At 43.9% G+C, this 25,797-nt stretch overlaps 2 protein-coding genes across 2 annotated transcripts in view; both read right to left on the bottom strand.

Moving 5' to 3' along the window:
- Window positions 1-20: 20 nt before the first annotated feature.
- On the bottom strand, window positions 21-6,890 carry cav4b (caveolin 4b; the record flags this gene model as incomplete). Its single annotated transcript, XM_079272862.1, has 4 exons — window positions 6,773-6,890; window positions 6,021-6,240; window positions 4,695-4,882; window positions 21-204 (listed from the first exon to the last, which is right to left on the bottom strand). Exons 2-4 carry the CDS (start codon window positions 6,237-6,239, stop codon window positions 21-23), a joined length of 591 nt encoding a protein of 196 aa, XP_079128988.1. The 5' UTR covers window position 6,240; window positions 6,773-6,890.
- A 2,681-nt stretch (window positions 6,891-9,571) lies between these two features.
- Window positions 9,572-25,797, bottom strand: part of arhgap4b (Rho GTPase activating protein 4b) — a 31,602-nt gene continuing 15,376 nt past the window's right edge. The window contains exons 7-24 of the mRNA XM_079272909.1: window positions 25,488-25,616; window positions 24,948-25,169; window positions 24,165-24,266; window positions 23,872-24,057; window positions 22,852-22,936; window positions 22,198-22,225; window positions 21,827-21,923; window positions 20,340-20,400; window positions 20,095-20,172; window positions 19,768-19,896; window positions 17,902-18,007; window positions 17,577-17,804; window positions 16,460-16,515; window positions 16,101-16,272; window positions 13,842-13,931; window positions 13,595-13,702; window positions 12,248-12,350; window positions 9,572-11,417 (exon numbers count right to left, since the gene is read on the bottom strand). Coding sequence (XP_079129035.1) covers window positions 11,211-11,417; window positions 12,248-12,350; window positions 13,595-13,702; window positions 13,842-13,931; window positions 16,101-16,272; window positions 16,460-16,515; window positions 17,577-17,804; window positions 17,902-18,007; window positions 19,768-19,896; window positions 20,095-20,172; window positions 20,340-20,400; window positions 21,827-21,923; window positions 22,198-22,225; window positions 22,852-22,936; window positions 23,872-24,057; window positions 24,165-24,266; window positions 24,948-25,169; window positions 25,488-25,616 — 2,187 coding nt within the window. The 3' untranslated portion in view covers window positions 9,572-11,210. The remainder of the gene's footprint in view (window positions 11,418-12,247; window positions 12,351-13,594; window positions 13,703-13,841; window positions 13,932-16,100; window positions 16,273-16,459; window positions 16,516-17,576; window positions 17,805-17,901; window positions 18,008-19,767; window positions 19,897-20,094; window positions 20,173-20,339; window positions 20,401-21,826; window positions 21,924-22,197; window positions 22,226-22,851; window positions 22,937-23,871; window positions 24,058-24,164; window positions 24,267-24,947; window positions 25,170-25,487; window positions 25,617-25,797) is intronic.

Consider the following 25,797-nt stretch of genomic DNA (forward strand, 5'->3'; position numbering starts at 1 on the left):
TCACTCGTCATGTCTCACATTCATACAGTCACTTTGTCTCTCACTTGATGCCAGTCCCTGTGCGACAGTGAAACGGTGAATTGACTGCAGCAGAGAGCGAGAGACGTACAGAAGGGAGCGATGAAAGCATTCACAGCACACATACACAGGGACCGTAGGCATGGAAGGAAGGTGTTGCTCAGCTGTAGGCAAGGCACCACAAACCTAGAGCGAGAGAGGGCGAGAATTGTTCAAAGGAATCTAGTGTCAGGACATACAGAGGAGTTAAGATACCGATTTATTACTCATTATTTTGAAGGAGTGTAAATTACAGTGAGGCCCTTGTCGCCTAAGGTCAGGTAGGGAGCAGCGAGCGTAGCATGCATAAGTTAATTCATTTGACTGTAGGTCGCAAATCCCTGACCAGGTAATGCTTCTGGTGCAAAACATGCAGATTGTTAACCCATGACTCGATTTCTGCTGGTTGCTGAGCAAACCTCACGGTGATAACAAGACTCCATCTTCAACTAATGTTTGTAGAGATTCAACAAATGAGATATAATGTGTCAACTCGTGAGCTTTAGAGGTGCTGGTAGGTGGCTTTTGTTACCTTTGGACAAAGCCAGGGTAGCTGGTTTGAGTCTTTGTGCTAAGCTAATCACCTGTTGGCTGTAGCTTCATATTACTATTACTGTAATATCTGAGAGTGGTATCAATCTTCTCATGATTCTCGGCAAGATAGTCAATTAACGTGATTTCTAAAATGCTCAACTGTTTTAACAACCGGAACATTCAGACACATTAAAGAAATACTGTAATTTACACAGTTTTGAAAGAAAATTCTGCATTCGATTTGTCAGGGAACCAGATAAATCTGAAAGCTTTGTTTTCTCTGTTAGATGCAGCGGTAAATAAGAGTGCAGATTACAAACTCATAAAATACCATCTGATCTTGGCACACTGTACTGTGATTGGCCATCGACACAGACAGACATGGCTGCTGGTTTCTTGCTACGCCTCCCATTGACAACACCCCTTGGAAAATAAACTGGGAGGTTCCAAACTAGTTCACGTTGGCAATTTGGCCTAGTGATGTAGGCTCACATCGACGTAAAATTACTTCCATTTATGTTGATTTCTTGTGGCTGGACAGACTCAGACGATTTTCAATCGTCTCCGCGACCAAACAGGGCAACAGTGAAAAAACGCCAGAAGTCCTTCTATTCCGAAACCCAAGAGATTGAAAACTAGTGAGTAATGACCCTTGTCTGTAAAGCTATTTTGTTCTTTTACCACAAGAGAATATTCATTTCATACCCTGTAAATACTTGTAGCTATCAACGCACCGCAGCCCAGGATAGATAGATAGATATATATTATTTTGTTTCATCAGGGTGCTGACTGAGAGGACTCGGCCATACGATCCACGACCCGGGTCGATCCGTTGGGAAGGTGTAGCTGCTACCCATAGCAGTGGAAGCGCTCATCCACGCTGAGGATGTCACGGGAGTTCACAGGTAGGACCCAAACGCAAGACCACAGGAGACAGAAGTGAATAGTAACAGGTTTTATTTAGACTGTGCGTGCAGGTGTGGAGCCCGTGGTCCGACACCCGAGCGGCAGATCGACGGTGTGAGGCCGGTGGCTCGACACCGGAGGGCTGGTGGGTTGACGCCGTGAAGTCCCGTGGCTCGATACCAGAGAGTAGCCAGATCGACGGTGTGAGTCCCGTGGCTCGACACCGGAGGGCTGGCAGCTTGACGGCGAGTGTAGTCCGTTTACCACAAGGCGGGTAGAGCGGCGGAGTGGAATCCGTAGACCACAAGGAGGGCAGAGCGGCGGAGTGTAATCCACAAACACAAGGAGGGCAGAGGATGCCACGGGGTTTCAGCAGGTGAAAGACGGTACGACCTGACAACCCCAGACTGCAGTGAGTACGACACACTTTCGCCACTCGCGGAATTGCTGTTTGATATTGTACAGTTTGCGTTTGAGCAATGTATTGGCGCTGATGATAGGTGTATCGATACCCCTGTGACTATTGCACCTGCACAGGTTGGTGCCGATGTAGACAGCCCCCCTGGGCTGTATGATTTGTTTCTTAGCTTAGAAGATACATTGTTACCACAACCAGATCTGATTGAATTGTGTGCTTTGAGCGGGATTGACCGTGATGTAGACAGCCCCCCTGAGCTATATGATTTGTTTCTTAGCCTGGGAGATACAGTGTTACCAGACACTGTTTTGTCATCACAACCAGAACTGATTGAATTGTGTGCTTTGAGCGGGTTTGACCGTGATGTTACGGAGTCCGTGATACATGTGCATCATCAGCAGGGCCAAAATATACGCCTTGCAAAATCAATATCGTCTGCGTGTTGTTGTGATGTGGGAGTGTGAGTGGACATCATTAAAGAAGTACAGCCAGAGTGTGCAGACATTCATGTCTACATACAGAACGCCTCGACCCCAGAAATGCACTCTTTGGCGGTCGTACAAATGCTATGGGATGTAAACCAGCGTTAGACTGGTTTACATCTTACCTCAATGACCGAAGTTTCAATGTCTCTGTGGATGATTTTGTGTCTGTTACCTCTCCACTGTCTTGTGGTGTACCGCAGGGCTCGGTTCTGGGGCCTCTGTTATTTTCCCTTTATCTGTTACCTTTGGGGCCGATTATAAAAAGTTATAATGTGTCCTATCATTTATATGCAGATGATATCCAACTCCATCTGTCATTCAAACCCAGCGAGGCATTCACATTAACTAGGCTCCTGGACTTTGTCAATGCCATCAGAGACTGGACGGCAGAAAACTGCTTACAACTCAACGACTCTAAGACGGAGGTCCTAGTTATTGCTCCAGAGGAGTTTGTCCCCATGATCAGGCAGATTATTAGTCCTCTCTCCTCTGCTTCCCATTGCAACCTGCGCAATCTTGGGATTTTCTTTGATCGATCCATGTCATTTGACCCTCATGTTAAGCTGCTGTCCAGGTCATGTTTCTTCCATCTAAGAAATATCAGTAAACTGAGATCTGTAGTATCAACACCTGAATTAGAAATGATCATACACACATTTATCTCCTCTCGCATTGACTACTGTAACTCACTTTTTACATCACTCAGTGTATCTGCTCTTAACCGTCTGCAGGTCATCCAAAACGCTGCCGCCAGATTACTCACCAGGACAAATTGACGGTCTCACATCACCCCCGTACTCCGATCTCTCCACTGGCTCCCTGTAGCATCTAGGATACACTTCCAAATTCTCACCATCACTTACAGAGCACTTCATGGTCAGGCTCCTACTTATGTAGCTGATCTACTTCGCCCCTATTCACCCGCCCGCACTCTCAGGTCAAATGCTCTAGGTCTTCTGTCAGTCCCACGCACACGATTTAAGACCCGTGGTGACCGAGCCTTTGAGGCAGTGGCCCCGAGGCTCTGGAATGCTCTGCCTGCAACTCTGCGCCTCGCAGATACTGTGAATGCTTTTAAGAACCAGCTCAAAACCCACCTGTTTAGGCTGCCGTTTGAGTAAAAAGTAAACCCATGTCCTAGACCTGCTCTTAAAATATGTTTTACATTTTAATTTAATTTTAATTTAATTTTTTATTATTTTTTATTTTATTTTTTATTTTTTGGATATGTAATGTATGTCGTGTATGTAATTTATTGACCCTAGGGTCACATTGTGTTTCTTATGCTTTTAAATGTCTGCTCTGTTAAGCACTTTGTGATGTTATGTCTGTGAAAAGCGCTCTATAAATAAAATTCATTCATTCATGAAGTTACACCATCAGGTTGGTGATGATGAAAAAGTCAGATACCACGACTTTACAAGTCTGTATCCGACTGTTCAGGCCACAAAGCAGTACCCGGTTGGCCATCCGTAGATTATCTTAAAGGATTTTGATTCTATCGATAATTATTTTGGGTTTGTAAAGTGCACTGTGCTCCCCTCTAAAGGCTTGTACCATCCTGTCCTGCCCTACCGCTGTCACAACAAACTCATGTTCCCTCTGTGCAGCAAGTGTGCTAAAGAGTTGAACCAGACAAGTGCATGTACACACAGTGACAGAGACAGACAGCAGATTGTGTCCATTGATGAAGTGTGGCATTTCCCCAGCACAACAGATACTCTGTTTTGGGGTCAAGACATTTCTGAAATGTAAACAGGAGGCCTCGGGCTACCCTGGACATGTCAGAACCCCTGCAGATCAGGAGAAATACGTCGCTGACTATTTTGAAAAGGAGGGCATTTAACTTGATCCCAGCAAAATCAAGGTCAACAAGGCGATGAGAAGTTGTAATAAACTTCTCCTAAACTCTTTGTGGGGCCGGTTTAGGTACTGCTGCCTGATGAACGATGCCAGTAATAACATAGATGTTCAAAATGTTTTTACCTAATATGTGCAACATAGAAATCTCAGCTGTATATATTTAGTACAAAATGTAATCATTCAAGGCAAGTCAAGTCGTACTGTCAGTTTAAACACAAATGATCTAATTTTGTTCATAACCTTTAGCCATATACAACTGCAAGTAGGTGTTGCTTTACGTCAGGGGTCACAAGCCAAAAAGCATTGGGAGCCACTGAGCAACGATAGTTCTATTCTGCATTTACTGTATTTGATGAATGAGTGAGCATTTGACCGTCTCAGAGACACTGATGTACATGATATCACGGGGCATTTTTACTGCACCAGCGTACCAGACGTGTAGACAGGCGAGAATGGCCAGGAAAATACCACATAGGAGAGCGAAGGGCACGGCAAGCAGCAAGGAGAGGCAGCGGTACGTCCAGATACGAGTTGTCTCGAAGCCAGCGACACTGTAAAGCCACACTTGGTCTATGCTGTGAGGTGTGGCCGGCTCCGCCAGCACGTCACTGACCTCCACCTACAGACAAGGGACGAGAGTGTCGAGTCAAGTCAGTTTATTCATGGAGTAAGTGTTGACTGAAGTTCTTTTTGGCACAAGAGATTTAACGTTTTGCTCTACGTCAATATATATTATCCTTCTCGTTCATTTTGAAGATTTTTGTTGACGACCGTGGTGGAGTTTGTTTATTGGCTAGCTATTGGTTAGCTTTTTTACTTCTGGCTATGTCATTCACGCTTCAAAAATCATAAAAGTGGTCTTCATTTGTGAAGATTATCTTGCTGAACTGCAATAATTTCCGGGACAGAGGCCCAAGGAATTTGCCGACACAACTAGTGAAATCTATGCAACTGGGGATTAAGACCTCTATCTTAAAATGTTGGCCATTGACATCTTCAAGAGAACTTAGAAGTGACTGAACATCATGTGTTTTGCTTGGTGTTAAGGGAAAATAAAACAGCTTTTCATGAACTTAGCAACAATAAGGGATGATCTAAATCTTCTAAAAAGAGTCTCCAGTCAAAGCAGATATAATCTAAATAAAATAGGGCCTAAAATGGAACCCTGGGGTACACCCAACACGTCCCCATACCTAGACGACAGAGTACATCGTTTGCCGACGACTCCCAAAGCAACATAGATATGACATTAACATTGTGAAACGTTCGCAATTTTAAACACTTGCTTGTCATTGTGAAACGGAGCTACTGGGTTACATTTAGGGGAAAGATCGTGGTTTGGGTGTACGTTGGTTACGTAAGCATGTTTGTGACATACCGGTAGTTATCACGTTACGTGACGCAGTACATGACATGGTTACGTACCAACATAGCTACATACGTACTAACATAGCTACATCCGTACTAACGTAGTTACATACGTACTAACGTAGTAACATAGTACACAACTTAAAATAATTACGACGGCCACCAGAGCTCGCCACCTAACAAAAAAGACGTAAATACGAGTTGTCGTAAGCTTCTTGCAGAGACGTCCTATACCTTGTGGATGTTATTTTCGTTGAGACTGCACCACACGTGAAAGCAGCAGAGGGGGATGAGAAATTATTATTTGATATATTATTATCCATCAAACCGACTGCGAACACGGCTCTGGAATACAAAATAGAGAGAGGGTGGAAAAGGGGGAAGCGAACCTTTAGGTGCTGGTTGATGCCATATGGGTCCCTGTTGACAGGAAGGGTTGGCGTGGGCCTGGGCGTGGCAGGGGCCGTGGGAGGGGTCGGAGGCTCAGGCGCTGGGGTTGGGGCTTTGGACGCAAACTCCGGGGGAGGAGGAGGCGTGTTTATCTGTTCTTCATCGCTGTCATCATCAATCTTACACTCCACCAGGCAGTCGTTGCTCACCATCATCATCCTCGCCCGAGGGAAGAGAGAGGCACACGTTTGTTTTCACACGAAGATAGATGGAGGCACAAACAATTCGACACATGGGCAAACCTGCAGTCGCCCTCTCCTGGTCTTGTCTGACATTGACATACAGACATTCATACCAATGCACACACACACACACACACACACACACACACACACACACACACACACACACACACACACATACACAAATACACTCCTGCAGCAGGCATGTAGCAGTGAGCCGAGCGCTGCCACCTGTTCTTTAGCCCCCCAAAAAAGAAGCCATACCAAAGTCTGTAAATAGCTGCTGGTCGTTTTAAAAGCTGAATTGTGTTATTTTCATCTTGAGACATGGTTCAAAGTCTTTTACAGCTTGCATGAAAGACTTTTAATCAAATCACATGTATCAGATTTTATACAAAATGTGCATGAACCGAAGGTGTAAAACTGTATTTGCAACTCATACCCTCATCGCAGCAGACCTACAACAGGGTCGGCAGCAGTAGAAACGATGAATCTTGTGTCTGACTTACCTTTCTCAAAGTGCTATCTTAATCCTGTATCAGTGACAGAGGCCCTAGCAGAGAGACAAGGTAGGGGAGCCCTGCAGAGAGTGCTAATCTGGAATGTCAATGAGATCAGTTCAACCGCTTAATCACAAATGTCCCTCAGAGCTGAGCTGGCTCATGAGAGCTCATAGGCACAGACACACACACACACACACACACACACACACACACACACACACACACACACACACACACACACACACACACACACACACCAGAAGTGCGAATGTGTTTCAGTGCTTCTTATTCCGTGTGTGTGTGTGTGTGTGTGTGTGTGTGTGTGTGTTGGGTGGAAGGGGTTATTTTAGGAGGAGCGGTTGGGCCCGGAAAGATCGCCTTACAGCACTCGGGTGCCGTCGTCAAACAGAAATTTAAAACAATCAAACATGCACTCCAACAATACAGGAAACAAGTGTCAATTCAGACTCAGACTTATCCAGCCGTACTTCTTTTGTGTGTGTATATAGCTAACGCTGCATGCTGCTCTAAAATACTGACTTACTCCATAACAGTCAAGATGTGAAATGACCTCGTGGTTCAAACCTATGTTTTATATTGTTGGACCATGTTTTTATTGATTAACAGGTAGGTCACTTGGAAGTATATTTATTTCAATATTTGCTTTTTTCTGAAAATAATCGATCTCCTTGCACTTACAGTGTAGCTTTGTCTCGGCAAGATCTTCACCAAAATCCATTCACTGAGAATAAACACTCCCAAACCTTTTTACTATCTCTACTCGTCACACCTCGGCCTTGTTGTCCAAGGTTGCATTGCATGTCTCTGACTCTCGAGCAGCTCAAATCAGAGTGCGTGTTCCCTTCTTAGATTGTGTCATTTGAAGAGTTTTAAGAAAGTGGGCAAAACTTGCTCGTATTTCGTAATGAAGAAGCAAAGAGTTGAGAGAAGTCAGACAAAATAAATCTATATTTTCTTATTTTCAAACGTTATTAATTATCTTGAGATTCCTCATATTTAACATCAGCGTGCTCCCAACATGCAATCACTGCCCTGAGCATCATCAGATCAAACCACGGACTGTATAAGAAGTAGTCACTGTGACGTTGTCCACTGGTTTGTGGACTGCCGTTTTGATGCCTCGACTTCTGCGATTTGGCCGTCGCCATATTGTTTTTTTGCAACCAGAGGTGACACGAGAGGGTGGAGCTAAGGAGAACAGAACGCTGAGTAAGACCTTTTCAGGAGACCATAATGTTACAATTTCATTTCATGAGCTGACAACACACTGTGAAACGGGAAAGTTCTAAAAGGAAAGCACTACAACTCCCACACCGGGAGCGACCTGTTAATCACAGGAAGCCCCGCCCTAAAGCATACTCTGCTTTATTCTATGTGACTCTAAATGGATCATAATGTACTAAATGAGCATCATGCTGTATTGAAGAAGACTTGAAACTGGAGATTGAGACCATGAACTCATGTTTACAATGTTTACTGAGGTAATAAATCAAGAGAGAAGTAGAATCATTCTCTCATAGACTTCTATACAACCAGACTTCTTTTGCAACCGGCCAGTAGAGAGAATGCACGTTTAAGGAACTTCCACATTGGCTTTACTTTGCGACCTGGTTCAACGCGACAACTTACATTGCAACTGGGCACCTGCAGCTCGTTGGCGTTAATTAAGTTCAGCTGTGTTCCAAGTCACGCGTAGTAATGAACTGGAGTTACAAAAAGAAAGTTGAGGAATCATCCCCAGCTCTGTTGCAACTGAACTCGATTGAGATAATGAACAAACTCTTGAGTATTGAATCCAATTTAGCGTTCCATTCATGACTGACTTGGTTTTAGTTTAACTTCACTCAAAGAAGTTGTAACTTCACTCAGATGCAGGAGCACTTAGGGCTGGCTCACTGGGGGATTTGACGGTGCTGTGCCCAGCATTCATTGCCTATTTTGGTCCTCTGGATACAGAAGCCCAGTGAGGCCAGTGAGATAAAAACATATTCTGGTGATCTATTATCTGAGTCTGATCTCAATCGTTTTCTCTCCTGTGTTCATGAACAGGTTTGCCAGAACAATCATTCCAAGTTCCTGCATGTTTGAAAAAGATGGACGTTGCTGTACAAAAAAGTTTTGCCAAGATCATTTTTAAGAGTTGAAAGAGATGAAAAATGTATTTCTAGTCAAATGAAAGACATGTCAATGGTGTTACATAACTTGCCAGCACACATGTACCTTGTGTTTAGAGTGCATGGAGAAATTAAAACATGCTTTTTGTCCTATTTAGAACGTGCTGCACACTAGCAGTGTGTCCCAAATGAGTATTACATCACCAACACCAAAAAATGATTTCATCTGGTTTTAAGGAAGAAAATAAGCAAAAAATATTCAAAACTTCATTTAACTTTTTTTTCTTCACCTGTTTCAGAGATGGAAAGAAAGGAAACAGGAAATAAGGAAAGATGATCCAGGTAAAACCTTTTTCTTCACCTGTTCTTAAGTCCTAAACCAGAGGTCTTCAACAGGGGGTCCGCAAAATATTTGGTTTTTCTCTAAACATTTTCCACATTTGTTTAAAATTAAAACATCAATTTGAATAGCTTGTATGCATGATTATCAAGCAATTAACAGACAATGTTGATATTGGCATTGGTATCAGCTGACAAGGTATGTTTATGAATGGCAGTGGCACGGCCTCCCTACTCACTGTACCTTGCACATGTTTAAAATAACAACATGAATATATGAACCTGGAATACAGTCGTTAAAGCTGTTTAAATACACGACAACCCTTGATCATTCATCTCTTTATCATCTTTATTGAATTTAGTTTCTTTTTTAACCACATATACAATTGGACACAGTCAATTTAGTGACATTATCAAACAGTGATCCAGAAGAACAGGGTGTTTTAATCACAGAGGCAGAATCGATTTTAAAAAAAGGATTCAACTTCTGTTTCCAATACTGAAACACGACAGAGGGGCGATGCCATGAGAACAAAGTAAATGTACACCTCACTGCAAACATCCTGAAACAAGGAGACCTGTGGACGGTGCTATAGATCTATCCAGAGCGGGGCCAAAATGTGTGGATGGATGAGACAAGAGTTTCCAAAGTGGCGACAGAAATGTCGCCCGTTGCATTCACAGTTTAAACCAGAGGAAGTCACTGAATCCTCTCTGGTGTGGGGCCCGTTTTTTGGCTCTTGAGGCTGTAGGGCACATGTTTCCAGTTGAGGAGCGAGTCAACCAAAGCCCTGAGTGTAGAAAATCGTACTTGTTCCTTTCGAAGCCAAACCTGAGTTAGCCCGGCTCTAACTCTGCGAAAAGCCCTGAGTTTTGGCCTGCGTATCAGGCCATGTATCACATATGAAGGGGATATGTTTTCTGTCTTTGTGTGTGTGTGTGTGTGCTAACGCTGCATGCTGCTATAAAGTACTGACCGAACTGCTAACATCTATGGGGCGCCAAAATGTCCAGTATTAAATAAATAAATCATTGTGATATAAGTATACACATGAATAAACTGTGTAAGATATACAAATAAAACAATCATCTGTGATATCATGACTAAGACATTATTCTTATCATTACAATGAAATGTTATGTCATCATAAGTGATGAAATATCCGATTTTTATAGATTGCATTGGCCCGTCGTGAAAAGTCATGAAAGACATGAAATTATAAAACGGGACTTTATGAAATGAAACTCTAAATGACACAAAAGCGTCATCGGGAAAAGCAGACCCTTTTGATACAAACATGTCCATTATAAATGATATCCAATCAAATTAAGTTTTTATAAAAAATGAATAAATGGTGAAATAGCATTTTAAAAATGTCTTTAATTATTCCATAAAATTCTGGATAATTTCCTAATTTTACATAGTTTATTCATAGATGCTTATTCATTGCATATTGTCTTATTTATTCTTGAACATTGACTTTTTATTAACATAATACGCAGAGCTCAACCCTACTGGATCTCTTCAGGTGGAATAAGAGTGAAAGACGTGAAGGCACTCAGGCCCCCGGATCAGTTTTCTGTTATTTTCAATGAAGCAAACATCATCAGGGGAGAGCTGATCTCACAACCTGCCACTAGGGGGCAGCTTAAGTACTTTGTTGCTGCTCGAAGTATCATGGCAACCGCTTTAAAAAGTCATGGTGATGTCACATCCCTGATTCTCCAAAAAGAAAAAGAAAAGATCACAAAAGCCTGGAGAACAAAAAACCGACCTGAACGAAAAAGCAGCTGGAGAACAGACACACTGGACGCACAGTAACACGGCACCGACACTAGTGGCACTATGAGATGGCAGCGACGCAAATATCATACACGAGTCAATAAAAAATAAATCAACATCTTCACCAAATGTATCAGCATAATCAACGTCAAACAATGAATCAGCAATTCCAACCTCTCCCCCTCCCTTAGTCCATCGGCCTGAAAAGGGCCCGTCCTCTGAGGCCGAATCCGACTTTTTTGGCAGTGGGGGCAGCTTGAGGAAGAGAGGAGGAGGAGGAGGAGGAGGAGGAGGAGGAGGAGGGAGCAGTGGCGGCGAGGGCGGATGTCGGCACGGCAGGCTGGCGAGACAGGAGCTCCTTGAACACGGAGTTCATCTGACGGCTGATTATGTCCTGAGAGGGAGGGAGAGAGAGGGGGTGAGGCAAACAGTTAGGGGGAGACACATGGAGGATAACGAAAATGTAGCATTAAAGCATTTATTTTCAAGTATTTCTCTTATTTAGAATCATGGCCTTTGGCTCAACCGTCACAACAGTTTCAATGTGCAAAGACAAAGAGCCGAGCTGACTCGCTGAGCTCTTAGTCCTCAGAATACACAGAGCTCTCATTAGCACACGTTTCAGTGCTGTTTTACTGACACACACATCACTGCATTCATGCAAACCATACAAACTGCTTTTTTCTTTTCTTTTCTGGTATTAAGCATTGTTTGAGATGTCTTATGATCTTGTTTTACGGAAGCCCTGAGAGGCAAGTGAGATAAAAGAAAAAGTCTGATCGAGATTGCTTCTCTCCTGTGTTTATAAATTAAAAACAGGTAAAAAAAAGCGTTTGTTGTTGTGATGTAAATAAAAACTCAACTGGAAGAAAACATGAATGCTTTGAGTATCCTGGATTTTTTTTAATTCACCTGTCAAAAACGTTTTCCTACCTGTTTCACAGAAGAAGAAGCTGTTCTTGAATCAGACCCGAATTGTATTTTTTCTCTGAAACTTTTCATTTCGGTCAATGTAAATAGATAAATTGAAATGTCTCTCCTCTGAACGGAGAAGTCCCCTGGTAGCAATTCATTGCACCACATGGCTAGTTTCCAGGCTGCTGGACCCTGAATACAAAGGTTTTGAGAGCAAAACTAGGGCCGACAGAATCTACGCTTTCTCAAGATTCGAGGGCTTCACGGGTGTGACGTGTCAGCCTGCAGAGCCCAGGACGAACCACCAACCTTGTCGGCTGCTGGTCTGTCCGCCTGACCAAACGGAGGTTTGTCTGTGGGTCTGAAGGCGCCCTGTCTCACAGTGTCCAAAGTGTGCCTTCGCTCCTGAGACCTAAAAGACAAGCGGCAACACGGGTTAGACAAAACCACGAGTGACGACGGATGGAGGTTACTGAAGATCTGATCTGAGCCATGTTTCATGTTTTGGAGAGAGAACACTACACACTACAAAGATAATTCACATCAGATCATGGCAACTGTTCACATTTCAGTCAAAACTTGAATGCAGAATGTCTTTCCCTGTATGTGTTCCTCTGTAGCAGCTTAATTGGCAACTTGGCAAGACTAAAGCTTTGTTTATCCTCGCGCTTGGCGCCATAGCACGAGCTCTGAGCATGCACGGAGGCGTCTATGCTCTGCGCTGTGCGCCGCATTCGTCTCCGAAAAATGCCAGAGGGCAAACAAACAAAATAAACTGTGAGGAAGCAAACAGACAACGAGTGTAACTCATAGATATGCCCATAGACTGTAGGTGCAACCGGCAAAAAGCCATGAATCAACCTCCACCATAGTGTTTCTGTAGTGTCTGTTTGAACTATTTGTGACAGTCACGTCATCGTGTGCGCCAAGTTACAATAAATCAAAGGTGCCCGACCAAGCGCCGCGGCCACCTTCACCGCACGAGTATACCAGGTCGAGTACAAACTGAGCTTACCGCTGCCGCCCATCTCGTGTTGATGCTGTGTGCAGGACTGTTGTTAGGGTGCCTATTATTAGCTGGTATGTCTGATTTCCATTGACGCCCTTTGATTCTAAACCTGCAACAATTGATTTTTTGGTCACTTGTGGGCGGCGGAAACAAGCTGTGACCACAACACTGACGTATTATCGACTTCAGTCGATACCATGAGCCGTTGTTCTGTCCCTCTTTTAGCTGTGTTTGGGTCTCCACCAGCCCCTGAGGGAAATACCTGGCTCTTTTAGCTGCATCAATGCTCGACGCTTTGTTCACCAGCTAAGCCCTAACTTTGGTCTGACCGCTGTGTGGTGATGCTGGGTAGGTAGCGTACAGCGGGTTCATCAAAGCCTTTTCACTGAAAAACGACACTGAAAAGGACGTGGTGAGGGTGAACCAAAGCAGTCGAGTTGTGAGTCGTTAAAGCAACAAAACAGTGCGCTGAAAGACACTAAACAGACACATACAGCTGAGCTGAACCGCGGAGTCAGCTGATGATTGCCTGTGGGTTCGCCGATACGAGCGACCCCTTTAAATATACGTAGTCATACGATCCATTGTCCATTAAAAACATTGCTCACAGCTGCTTTCAAGTACATGTCAGTGCATGTCAGTCTTACACTGGCAGGTGTCGCGCAGCAGGAGAGGTTGGCGGCTTTTGACCGGGGCTCCCCTCGCTTCCTCTCTGTCTCCCAGGCAACGAAGCGCTGTCGCTGTTCACCCGCATCCTGTCGAGACACGCACAGAAACTTTGCAAATACTTGTGTGCATCTATGTGAGTTTGCTCGTGTGTGTGAGACCGTGTGCAATAATGAGAAGGTGAGTATTTCTGTCTTTGTGTGAGTGTGTGTGTGTGTGTGTGTGTACCGGGTTGTGTTCTCAGTCTGTAGATCGTCTGCTGTCAGGTTTCCAGTGCTGCCTCCGCCTCCTCTGTCCTCTCTTTTCCCTCGCTCTGATCTGAGGGAGGAGAAGAAGAGGGACACTCAGAAGATAGTTCACTACGAGAAATATGGGATATGGGTTGAGTGACAGAATAACCGTAGGTGGGAGCAGGAGTGATATTAAACGTGACCAGATTTTTACACAGAAAATTTTGAAGATGAGACAGAAATCTATAGCGAGTGGACAAAATAATGCCAAAGAAAATGCAATGTAACAACTCTTCAAAAACACTATCTTTGTTAATTTGTCCACCCCTTGTTTATGCAACCTGCTCTTTCTCTGTACAACTCATAGACTGTATATAAGAAGTGGACGTAGTCTTCCTGACCTCGCCCACTGGTCTGTGGACTGCCTCCGGTTCTGCCGAGTGAAGCCAATGCAGAAGTGTCTTAAAACCTGCATTCTCTCTACTGACCAGCAGGGGGCGACTCCTCTGGTTGTATAGAAGTCTATGAGGAAATGACTCTACTTCTCTCTTGATTTATTACCTCAGTAAACATTGTAAACATGAGTTCATGGTCTCAATCTCTTCAAGTCTTCTTCAATACAGCATGATGTTCATTTAGTAAATTATGGTCCATTTTAGAGTCAAATAGACCATGAACAGATTATGCTTTAGGGCGGGCTTACTGTGATTGACAGGCCTCTGCCGCTACCAGAGACGTATACGGCGTCTCTACGTCACTCCTCCACATTCCAAATATGGTAACTTCTGTTCATTGGTTGCAAAAAAACAACATGGCGACGGCCGCAATCCAAGATGGCCGCAGCGAAATCACAGAACTTGAGGCTTCAAAACAGCAGTCCATAAAGCAATAGGTGACGTCACGATGACTATGTTCACTTCTTATATACAGTCTGTTGTTACAATGGTCACAATGGCAACGGTAGACATGAAAATGGCCGGCGCGCCTCTAACCATCTGACTACGTTGATTTGAATGAATGTGTAAGTTCCGCCGGTTAAAAACAATGCACCAGGTCTTTGCGAACAAAAATGGTGTGACGTGTTATCTGCATGTAGGGCGAAGAAGCGAGATCCGACCCAAATTGATGGAAATTTCTAATTCAGACTCTGGTCTGAGAGGCAAACACAGTCTTCTTCCAAGACTCAAATGAAATGTAGTGTCTCAAATTGGGATCGAGGCCTCCGAAATCCACTTCAAGAGCCACTGCCTGTCATAAAGGAAGGTCGTCTTGGCAGCTGTTCTGGATGAGTCCCACAGTGGTCGGTAGGGCTGGGCGATATGGCCTAAAAAAAAAATCTCCGATTTTTTTACAAAAAATCCGATTCACGATTTAAATCGATTTTTTTCCCCCACAAATTTTTGCAGATGACAGAAGCTGTTGAAAACAATTTTTTATTTTATTTTGTGATGATTTTCCCTCGTAGGTTGATAAAAATAAAGTGCAAACAAAACCTGAACATTGTAGAAAGGTGCCTGTAGTATACAAAAAGTATTTGGTCACTCTTTTGTTTCCCTGAATCATTTAAATATCAAATTAAATTAAACATAACATTAAATGGCATTAAATAGTAGCCTTCCATTGTAAACAACTGTGCAAATGTAACTTTTTACAGTAAGCTTTTCTAACTGAATACACTGATACAAACACAGCATGAAATAAAATGTATGTGACCCTTTAACATTCACATTTTCAAAAGTGCAACATCTGATCTAACATCAACATAACATATTTTGCACAGTAAATAAGTGCATGTAAACAAAATCAAGTGCATTCACAACATAACCAACAGTATTAAACAGTAGTGCATGTTTTTTCTAAATATTTTTTGCCAGGAAGACAGCGTCGCTTGTGCTCCCGCGGTCCTGCTCCCTCCTCAGGGTGCAACGCTTCTCCCACTCGGCGGCATGCCTCTGTTTGAGGCTGTTTGTTCTGTGTCAGATGACACGAACCCGAACCATTTCCAGACCACCGAAGACACATTCTTCCCTCTCTTAAGAACGAGAGCTTCACTGCTGGCCGCCATTGTTTTCGTTTGTAAACAATGCGCGCGCACTCAACTACGGGAACCCAACGGGGGGGGGAGGGTGGGGGCGATTTTCTCGATTTTCAATAAAACACATCGCCTTAAAGCACACATTCGAATTAATCGATTAAATCGATTTATCGCCCAGCCCTAGTGGTCGGTGAACGGTTGTGAAGTGGAAATGTCACTCACCCTTCCAGCACGCTGATGTACTTGTGAGGGATGAGACCCTTAGCCCCTCCCACTTCGCCTCTCCACCAATCACAGGAGGCCTTGCTGTGAAGGATGAGAAGCTCCCCTTGCTTGAAGGACAGCTCTGCTGGAGATCTCGCCGTGTAGTCAAACATAGCCACCGCCTCCCACTCTGCACACACATGCAGGGTTACAATCAGCTTAGGCCCAACACATGTATTCTTACGAATCCTAATCTTAAATCTTTGTTGTACATTTATGTGAAGTATAGGGAGTGATGCATAGCCTATGTTTAATGGAATCCGGCCTCTGGTGCGTGTGTGTGTGTGTGTGTGCGTGTGTGCACTGTATATCCTCACCGTCCTCACTGGGCAGATGCTCGGTCTCTCCGTCTCCCTCCTCTGTGATTGGTTCACTGCGGACAAGCAGAAGACCCAAAGTCTGTGGTCACTGCACAGTTCCTGTTGTGTTCGACTTTCAACCGCTCATGAAATGTCACATAATATTTCACACTGCTGTGAGATTTCTCAAATGACAACTAACACCTTCAAATCACTGATGATGCTCTGTCAAATGTCAAAAAGTTTAATACATATAAATATTCAGGAATTACTCAAGAGCTGATTTTGGCGTGTTAGAGGTTTCTATGGACACCATGGACGGGCTTTGTTTTCAGTAGTGAGCAATCAGCTCAATAGTATTGAGCTGTCTTTACACTAGCATGGTGTGAAATTCTGTTTCAAGAGGATGAGCCATGAAAAGAGGGGCAAGGGGGGGAAGCTTGGAACCATCTTTGTCTTAAACTCTGACATGACCAACAAAGCTCTGGGCAACGTGAGGCTGTTGCCCAGTCATTCGTTTATGATAAGAAGACAGAGATGAGTGGAGGTGACATTCTGTTTAAATGTGAATAATGGAAGCCGGTTTAATCACATCGTTAGATTAATTCAACCATTCAACCAGATTTGACCAAAATACATCAAGACCATTTTCGTACCAAGCCCCGAAACTGACTAAATGTTGCATAAGGTTATTAAACAAGTCAAGAACATAACGAAAAAAATGAATCTAGAATATAAAGAAATAAAAAGCTTCCGAATTTTTCTTTAACCTGCAATCTGTTAGTTGAAAAGCAAAACGCTTTTAATATTTGTCTTGCTACTATCAGTTGCTAAATTGAAATAGCATTAGCTAGCTAACACTTTTAGCCTTAGCACTTTGCCAGCTAAAATAATAATACTTTTTTTATTGATGTTGTAATTTATTTTATCAATCAGAATTCTGTTGGCCTCCATTTTAATTATTTAACAATAAACATTCATTATTGATTCAATTATATTTTTGACTTGTCAGATGATTTTCCTAAATGTTGTCACTAGTGGGGTATGAAGCTTTTGGCCGAATATTTGCAACAAATGATGTTGCATTGGCATTTCATCACAACAAATACCACATCAATGACGACTCATCTCTCACCAGTACTCCTGCTCCAGAGTCATGTGCTTCTCGTAGACGGGGCCCGGCAGCTCTGATTGGCTGGGGTAGATGATGTCATGCTGGAGGATCATGGTTTTGACAAGATCATTGACCTGCGGCTGCCTGGCAACGGCGTCATCGGAGTCCAACCCCCTCAGCAGGCTCGGACCGAAGCAAACGGCCAGGTTGTAGGGCTGCATCATGTTCTCGTCACTGTACTGAGTCACACTGGAAAAAATCTGATTGTTTTATTTGTAAACTTTTATGACCATAGCAGGGAGTGCATGTGATAGAATATCCCACACTGGGTGACGTTGTAGCTTACTGATTGAGGAAAGCGAAAAGGTAGCGCATCACGATGAGGAGAGGCCGCGGGAAGGTGGAGATGATCACCTTAATCTGGGCATCTTTCTCCGTCACCTCCTCGATTTCTGATCATGATAGAGAGGAGAGGAGCAGGATGAGTAAAGATTCAGCTTGTGTTTGTTGCAGTCGCAGTCTCTCCATGCCCGCAGCTGTTAGAAACCGTGTCACATGCATAAACCCCTCAAAGTTCAGACTTAAAGCAAGTACTTACACTACTGAGGTTGCAATGGCTAGGTTGATTTAGTATGCAGCTGACGGGAAACACAAGCATTTATGGGGAGTAAACAACCAGCGGGCAGGTTCACAACCCTGATTAGGTGTGCTGATTCTGACTCAGATTTTCTGTTTTTGGAAAACAGAATTGGGCCTACAGGAATAACGGAGGCAGTGAGAGAGAGCGAAACAGAGACAGTGCAAACAAGACAGTGAGATGCACCGGTAGACAGGAGACGTTGCACCATCTTGCATCAACAGTCAGTATTTTGCAGGGGAGAATTGCCTCACCAAGTAACTTTGTGCTTGGAGCGTCAGCGACGTATCCTCATACAACAGGTCGTATTATATCTTACGGAAAGTTCATTTTGGATTTGTGCATCCAGCAACACGAGCAATCGGCCCCTGCAGAACCTGTTTAGTTAGGTTTCGAAAAAACATGGTGGTTTGGGTTCAAATAAGTACGTCTCAGTGGTGTCCCCAGCTAAGAATTTAAATTGAATGGCAAATGGACTTGAATTTGTATCGCGCCTTTCTAGTCTTCCGACCAGTCAAAGCGCTGGGCCATTTTTTCACCCATTCACACACACACTTTCATGCACTGATGGCAGAGGCTACCGCGCAAGGTGCCACCTGCACATCAGGAGCAACTTGGGGTCAAGTGTCTTGCCCAAGGACACTTTGACATGGACTGGAGGAGACGAGGTACGAACCGCCGATTTCGCGGTTGTAAACAGAACGACGACCGCTTTGATTGGCTCTGTGGGTACAAGAATGGGACCTTCCAATGGCGCGCAGTGAGGCGGAGAGACGAGGGGTGGGCCAGCTAGCTAACGCTAATTCCTGTCTCATCCATGTCTCATCCATGTAGGCCTACCGCGCGTACTTTATCGTAAAAACACACAAAAAAATTAACGCAAACAAGAGTTTTATTCATATGCTTTGACACTTATAGTTAATAGGTATCTTGTGTTGGCTATGTGAGGACATTATTACATTATAACCATCAACGGATGTTCAATAGCGGACTAGCTTTGTAAAGCTAGCAAGCTAGCTAGCTTTGTTAAGTTTGTCCCACATGTTTCATTAAAGTCACAAACAATGTTACAATTTTTTATTTAAAAAATAGTTAAATCGTACTTAAGACAGCATAGCCACTGATTTGACTGACACTAACAGGACGATGAAGTTGCTTGGCTGAAAAAGAAAACTAGTCAGTCGTTAATGGGTGTTCATTGGTGTCTATACACTGTAGCTTCTTTACATGCCATTAGAATGTAAAGAAGTTACATTCTAATACAATGTAAATAAGTTACAGTGTTGCCTTTTCTTTTCTTTCCACAAGAACGTAATTTTGTCAGGTTGATAAAAAAATGTCACTTTACTTCCTGACATTATTGTTATTAAACTAATGATCCACGAGGGGCTCCGCGGCTGGAATCAGACCCGTCTCAAGCTCAATCATAATTAGCAGGATTATTCATTTGCAGAAAGGTAGGAGTGTACATGAGGAGGCGGATCAGCTAAATGGAGGTAGACTATGCAGCCTAAATAACCGAGTAACCAAAAGAAACACACACACAGACATCGAGGTCGTATACGGGGGACTTACGGACACACTCCAGCAGCTGAGAGTAGCTGTCGTAAGGGAAGAGAGGAGGCTCAAGGCCCCTGAAGTAAAGCTTCAACACACCGGCCACAGAGTCCAGGTCACACTCACTGTCCGACAGAGGATCCTCTCCTACGGGGAGTTTAAAAGAATGTTAGTCACTTGAATGCGTTAACGTAGACACTTGTGTACACTTTTTTTCGTGCTTAAAAAAGGATTGCAGAACAACAACAAAAAGACGAATAACACGGAAACGTGATACAAATCATAATAAAAATTAAGTTTTCTCCATCAGAGGAAAACGTGATGCAATTTCAGAAGCTCACTTACCTCTCTCAAATGCATCTCTGATGTGGTTAACCTCCCTCTGTGACCCAGGAACTCTGAATATCCCCTCATGGTGGAGGCCTGAGACACACAACACATTGCATGTTCGTAGATGCACGATGTTTCATACAGGACATAACATACAGGATTGATCACGGATACACAAATCAAGTGCTTCCACCTTCTCATTCTGTGTGTCCAAAGCTCTCTCAACATAACTCATTGCTTCATCATAAAGACGGACTCACCGTGAAGGTTGATGAAACGGATGCAGCTCTCAACCACCACAGGAATCTGCTGCCCAGAGCTCTGGAGACAGAAGATGAGTAGAGAAGGAGAGATGAGAGCGCGGATGGAGATGGCGATAAAGACGAAGGCAAGGTCAACGTAATAATCAACAGGCGTAACAGCAAGAAAGGAAGATACGATGCAAGGGAAACGGTGCTTAAACAGGAGTTTCTAAAATTCCCAGACAATAAGTTTGGGAAACACTGGGCGAGGTATTTACAGGCAAAAACATAATTTATCATGCACTGATGCAATTGGAGATTTTGGGCTATTTTGCTTCCATAATTTGTCTTGTTTCAGACTAGTAGAAATAAAACATCCAAAAACACATTCAGGTAAAATACCATTAGGTCGTGCCTCATTTGCATATAAAACAATTATGTAAGTAATCAAGTGAGGAAATGTCCTGGTGATATCCTTTCATCACTTTATTTACCCTGTTTTAAGTCTTGCAAAATATGTAATTTTACAGTAAAAGGCCGTTTTCTCAAAATGAGTTTTTTCTCAGAATCTGAACCAGAAGTCTCCACTTCAGCAGCCCCTACATCCACCAAACTTTCCACTTTCATTCCTTTCTATATTCTGAAGGTTTTTACAGAGAAGTTTTTAATGGATGTTGAAAGTATTTTCTGATGAAAATAAAAAACCTTGAATCTAATATATTCTTACAGTCTTTGTGCTGAGCTAAACTAAACTGCTTATTTATCAGATGTGAGAGTGCTGTCATTCTTCTTATCTAACTTTCGGCAAAAAAAACGCATGTCTCCCAAAATGACAAACTATTCCTTTTTAACTGCAGAACGTAACCCCCCCCCCAAGGTTGCTAAACCCAACGTTCCCAGAAAACAAATCCAGGGCCTCTAAGTGGTCACAGTTGGGGTTCGCTACCTGTGTCCGAGACATTCTCCTTCTTCTCCTGTAACCGAGCCGAGCCAAGCGCGGCAAAGAGGAGACAGAGAGAGAGAGAGAGAGGGGGGAAAAAAGCACGGATCAGAAAAAGGCAGAGTGGGAAATAAGGGGGAATAGAGATTTAGAAGAGGCGCACAACAAGCACAGGCGCTCTCAGAAGAGGAGCCGAGAGAGGAGGCAACAAAGAGGCCAGTGCATTTTAATCCCCTCCACAAGAGAGGAAGAGATAAAAAAGGAGGAGGAGTGGGGGGGGGGGGGGGGGGGTAGTGGATTTAAAGGAGAAAAAAGACAGCAATAAACTATAAGCATCACCATGCACATGAAGGCACACCGCGTGCATGTGCTGCAAGAAGCCCCCGCCAATTCCTCTGGTTCGGTGTGACACGATTTACTAAATCATTCCCTTCTGAGGGTTGAACAGCAGTGCAGAGCAGCAAGCCAATCAAAAATGAGGTAAAGACAGGGGATGTTTATTTATTTGTCTTATTTGCATGTGTGTGTGTGCATGTGTGTGTGTGTGTGTGTGTGAGTGTGTTACCTGTATGTAGGAGAGTATGTCTGTGGTGAAGAGTGTGTGGCAGAATTGGGAAACAGGTCTGGACTTCCGAATGCGCACTGACCGAGCACATTGCATTCTGGGAAATATAACAATAATAAAATGCATAATGCCATTTTACATCTTACATGCAGTGATTTGCTAACGGTTATTATTAGTTACACTACACTTCACACCCCCCTCCCCCCTCTTTTTTTTGTTTTACATAATAGGAAGAATTGGCCAAAATGGCATTTGTGGTTCCAGTTTGGGAGTCTCTTCCTTTCCTCCTTGTCCTCTCTGCTACCTCCTTGCCTCTACACCTCTCTCAGTCACACTGGCTTTATTTCAAGCTACGTGAAGACACGGTTTACCTGGAGGGGTCACTGTCGACAGACTCAGCTGGAAGAAAGAGAGAGAAAACAGGCAAGAGAGTGAGGTCTGGTTCAGGGTCAACAAGTCTGTCTACAGGTCTTAAGATACGGCTCTGGTAGCAACCTGTCAATCACAGTAGGCCCGCCCTAAAGCATACTCTGCTTTATGGTCTGTTTGACTCTAAATGGATCATAATTTACGAAATGGACATCATGCTGTATTGAAGAAGATTTGACACTCGAGATTGAGACCATAAACTCATGTTTACAATGTTTACTGAGGTAATAAATCAAGAGAGAAGTAGAGTCATTTTCTCATAGACTTCTATACAACCAGAGGAGTCGCCCCCTGCTGGTCAGTAGAGAGAATGCAAGTTTTAAGACACTTCCGCATCTGTTTCACAGAAGTCTGGGTTGTGGCTAAAGGTCACGAGCACAACAGACTCAAATCTCTGTTGGCCGCACCAGTTGCATTGTAGGTAATGTAGTCACCAGATTTAGAAACCGTAAAAGAACATTTTTTCTCGTTGTGCTGGAACGATTTTGATATTTATCTTTTCAAACCGACGAGTCTGACGGCATTATAGCGCAGTGCCACATCAGTGCAGTGCACTGGCTTTATTTGTAAAAACCGATCACAGATTCAAACGGTACCTTTCTGTATGGCATCTTGTAGAAGGTCGTGTTTGGCTTGAAGTTTGAAGGTCAGAGAACTGCTGATGAGGAAGTCTTTCACTTTCTGAGACAAAAAACAGAACAAAGTATTACAGTTTTCCCTCGACCGCTTCAACACAGTTTCTGAAACTACGTTAAAATTCAACACTTTTTCAGACATTTTCTTTTTCCAAACTCATGTGTCAAGTGTAAACACATTCATCAATGAGCAGCTCGCCACCAACAAGATGATATTCCCCTCTAGTGTTGCTTAAAGGGTAGCAGTATGTTTTCTACCTGGACCCTGGATTTTCTGGGGACTAATGGGGACAAACAAGGATTCACATTGATCCGATGTTGAGTGACAACGCTGCAGCCGCTAAACTGGCTGCAATGTAATCATATCGGGCAACTTCTCACCATAGATGTACCAATGACTCATAATGGCTCATACTGTTATTCTAAGTGGCTTGACAACATTATGGAAAGAACCCGATGGAGAAACAAAACCGTTTTCTTCACCTTTTAGCTTGATCTGGTTTGTTTGTTATTGTGTCCAACAAAGTCTCTCTCAAAGAGAAGTCTCGTTCTGAAATCTCGCGTCACATCCACATTGTAGAAATCAGCTCAACATTCAGCCATGACGTTGAAGACCTTTTCGAGAACACAAAGCAACGCTGTCTGTTCTCCTACACAACAATCTCTGACAACACGGCGCTCCTCTCTCTCCGACTCTCACACACGTTTCCACCGTTGTCTCCCAGCAACAAGTCACATGACACCAGAACGAACAGACTGGATCAAGCCAAAGGGAAAGAAAAACGCTTTTATTTGAGAACTCTGGATTTGACAAACTCAAACGGTGTTTGGGGAATTCTAATTCTCATTCAAGGGTTGTGTCAAAGCAAATGAGAAATGAATCATTGTCAGGGTGGAATCCCATAGAAATGGTATTAATACTACAAGCATTCAAATGATCTCCCAACCCATGTCCACCTTTAGCCAACTGCAGTGACTCACTGTAAAGTAGTAGGTCTCTGTCTCCTGCTGATTGGCTCGACGCTTGGCGAGGGCAAGTTTTGGGGCGGTGTTTCCTCCAGGCAGCTCATGCAATAGGCTGCTGGGCACGTCGGGGGAGGGGTTACAGTCGCTTTCACACATATTTTCCAGCAGGGCTGCGAGTGTGGCTTTCAGCGTTTTACTGACCTGAGAAAGGGAGAGAAATGTCGATTGCTTCATTTGTTTCCGAGATACAACTTTTTCGTCAAGGTTCATGGCTGAAAAAAACAGGCGGTGAGAATAATTCTGCTGACCTCCTCTGTTTCCAAGGTAACGGCAGCGAGTCGAGACTGAAGCTGCTGGAACCTGGTCTCCAGCTCGTATCTCACCTGGCTCTCCGCACTCACCTCGCACACCTGAAATACAAAAATAAAACATAAAATACTCTTCCAAGTTCAAACCACTGGGACGTTGTGATGGGAGGGGCAGAGGGTGGGATTCATTTCTGGTCAACTTCACAAACACCAACGAGTTAGAGACGGATAGCTTAGATTATTTTGTGCGGGATTGTAAAAAAATCAATATTAGTTTAAGTGTACGCTACATTTAGACTATTTTCAACACCTTGCCGGCAGACAACCCTCTGAACTGAAGCCCAAAGACTCCATTCAATAACAGTAAGTTTACCTCGCAGAACGCGGGAGTTGCTGGTGTACCGCTGGGTCGATCGGTCAGTTTCTTTGTGTAGTTGTGTGACTTTGGTGTTTCAAAGGATGAGCTCGGATTCACCAAAGTCACACAATAAGACAAACAAACTAACCAGTCGGGGCAGCGGCAGACCAGCAACTTCTGTGTTCTGCGAGGTAAAAATACCTGTTTTTGTCAATGACGTCTGTCATAGATGATAAAACGGCTTCAGTTCCACGTCGGAGAGTCTGGCGGCAAGGTAAAGCCATGAATACATTGTAAATAAAGCTTACAGATATATCTATAAAGCTTTTTTCTTTTTAGGTGGTTTTAGTCTTCAGGTGGTTTTGCTGCGTCCCCTGTTGTCCCCTCCAGTCTGTGAGTGCTGCGCAGCAATTATTTTTCTCCACCTGGTCTCCCTCGTGCGGGTGGTAGCTGAATCTGAACGGCAGACAGAAGGCGGCGTCGTGTTGCTGCAGCAACGCATCTCTGTCTCCACCCTGGTCCAGGGACGTCACGGCAGCCTCCAGCTGCTTAAGACCCATCTCCTCCGTCTTCTGGATGCGCCCCCTGCTGGTCAGGTAGCACTTCATCACCCTCTCCACGGACAGATGGAAACCCAGGTCGCAGCACTGCCAGGAGCGGGGGAGGAGGGGATGGAAGGGGGCGGTGAGGTAGGGCGAAAAAGGGAGGAGGAAACGGGAATGGAGGGGAGGTAGGAGAGGAAGACAGGAAATGATGGAGAAGAGAGGTAAAAACAGAGAGGGAAAGGGAGAAAGAATTGTTTTTAATTGTGGTGATTGTGGGACAAAGAGAGAAACTATTCTTTCTCTCCATAATAGATCTACTTTCTTCAGATAATAACAGGAGAGAGTGGCACAATTGGGTAGCTCTAAACCACCAAATGGCACACACAGACAATCGCACAACGCAAATCTCATGTTTCTCACGTCGATGAGCGTGCTGATGTCCTGCAGGTAGTACTTGTTCATGGCTGCGTTGGCTGCCGCAAGATTCAGCAGGTAGTCGTTACGAGCCTTGGTGCACTTCAGCTGGTTCTCCTGCACTCTGCCGTGCCTCTGTGCACGCACAAACACACACGAGGAAAGTGAGCGAAGGTAAGAACACAGACGACCGCGACATGCCCCATCTCACTCACAACACACACCTAAAAGAGACATGCATTTACAGAAGTAAGTTACGTTTTGACACACTCAGACAAAACAACAGGAACGGGTTTGTTCTGTGGGAGAGAAAAAA

This window comes from Melanostigma gelatinosum (genome assembly GCF_949748355.1).
Source record: "Melanostigma gelatinosum genome assembly, chromosome: 8".
NCBI classification, from domain to species: Eukaryota; Metazoa; Chordata; class Actinopteri; order Perciformes; family Zoarcidae; genus Melanostigma; species Melanostigma gelatinosum.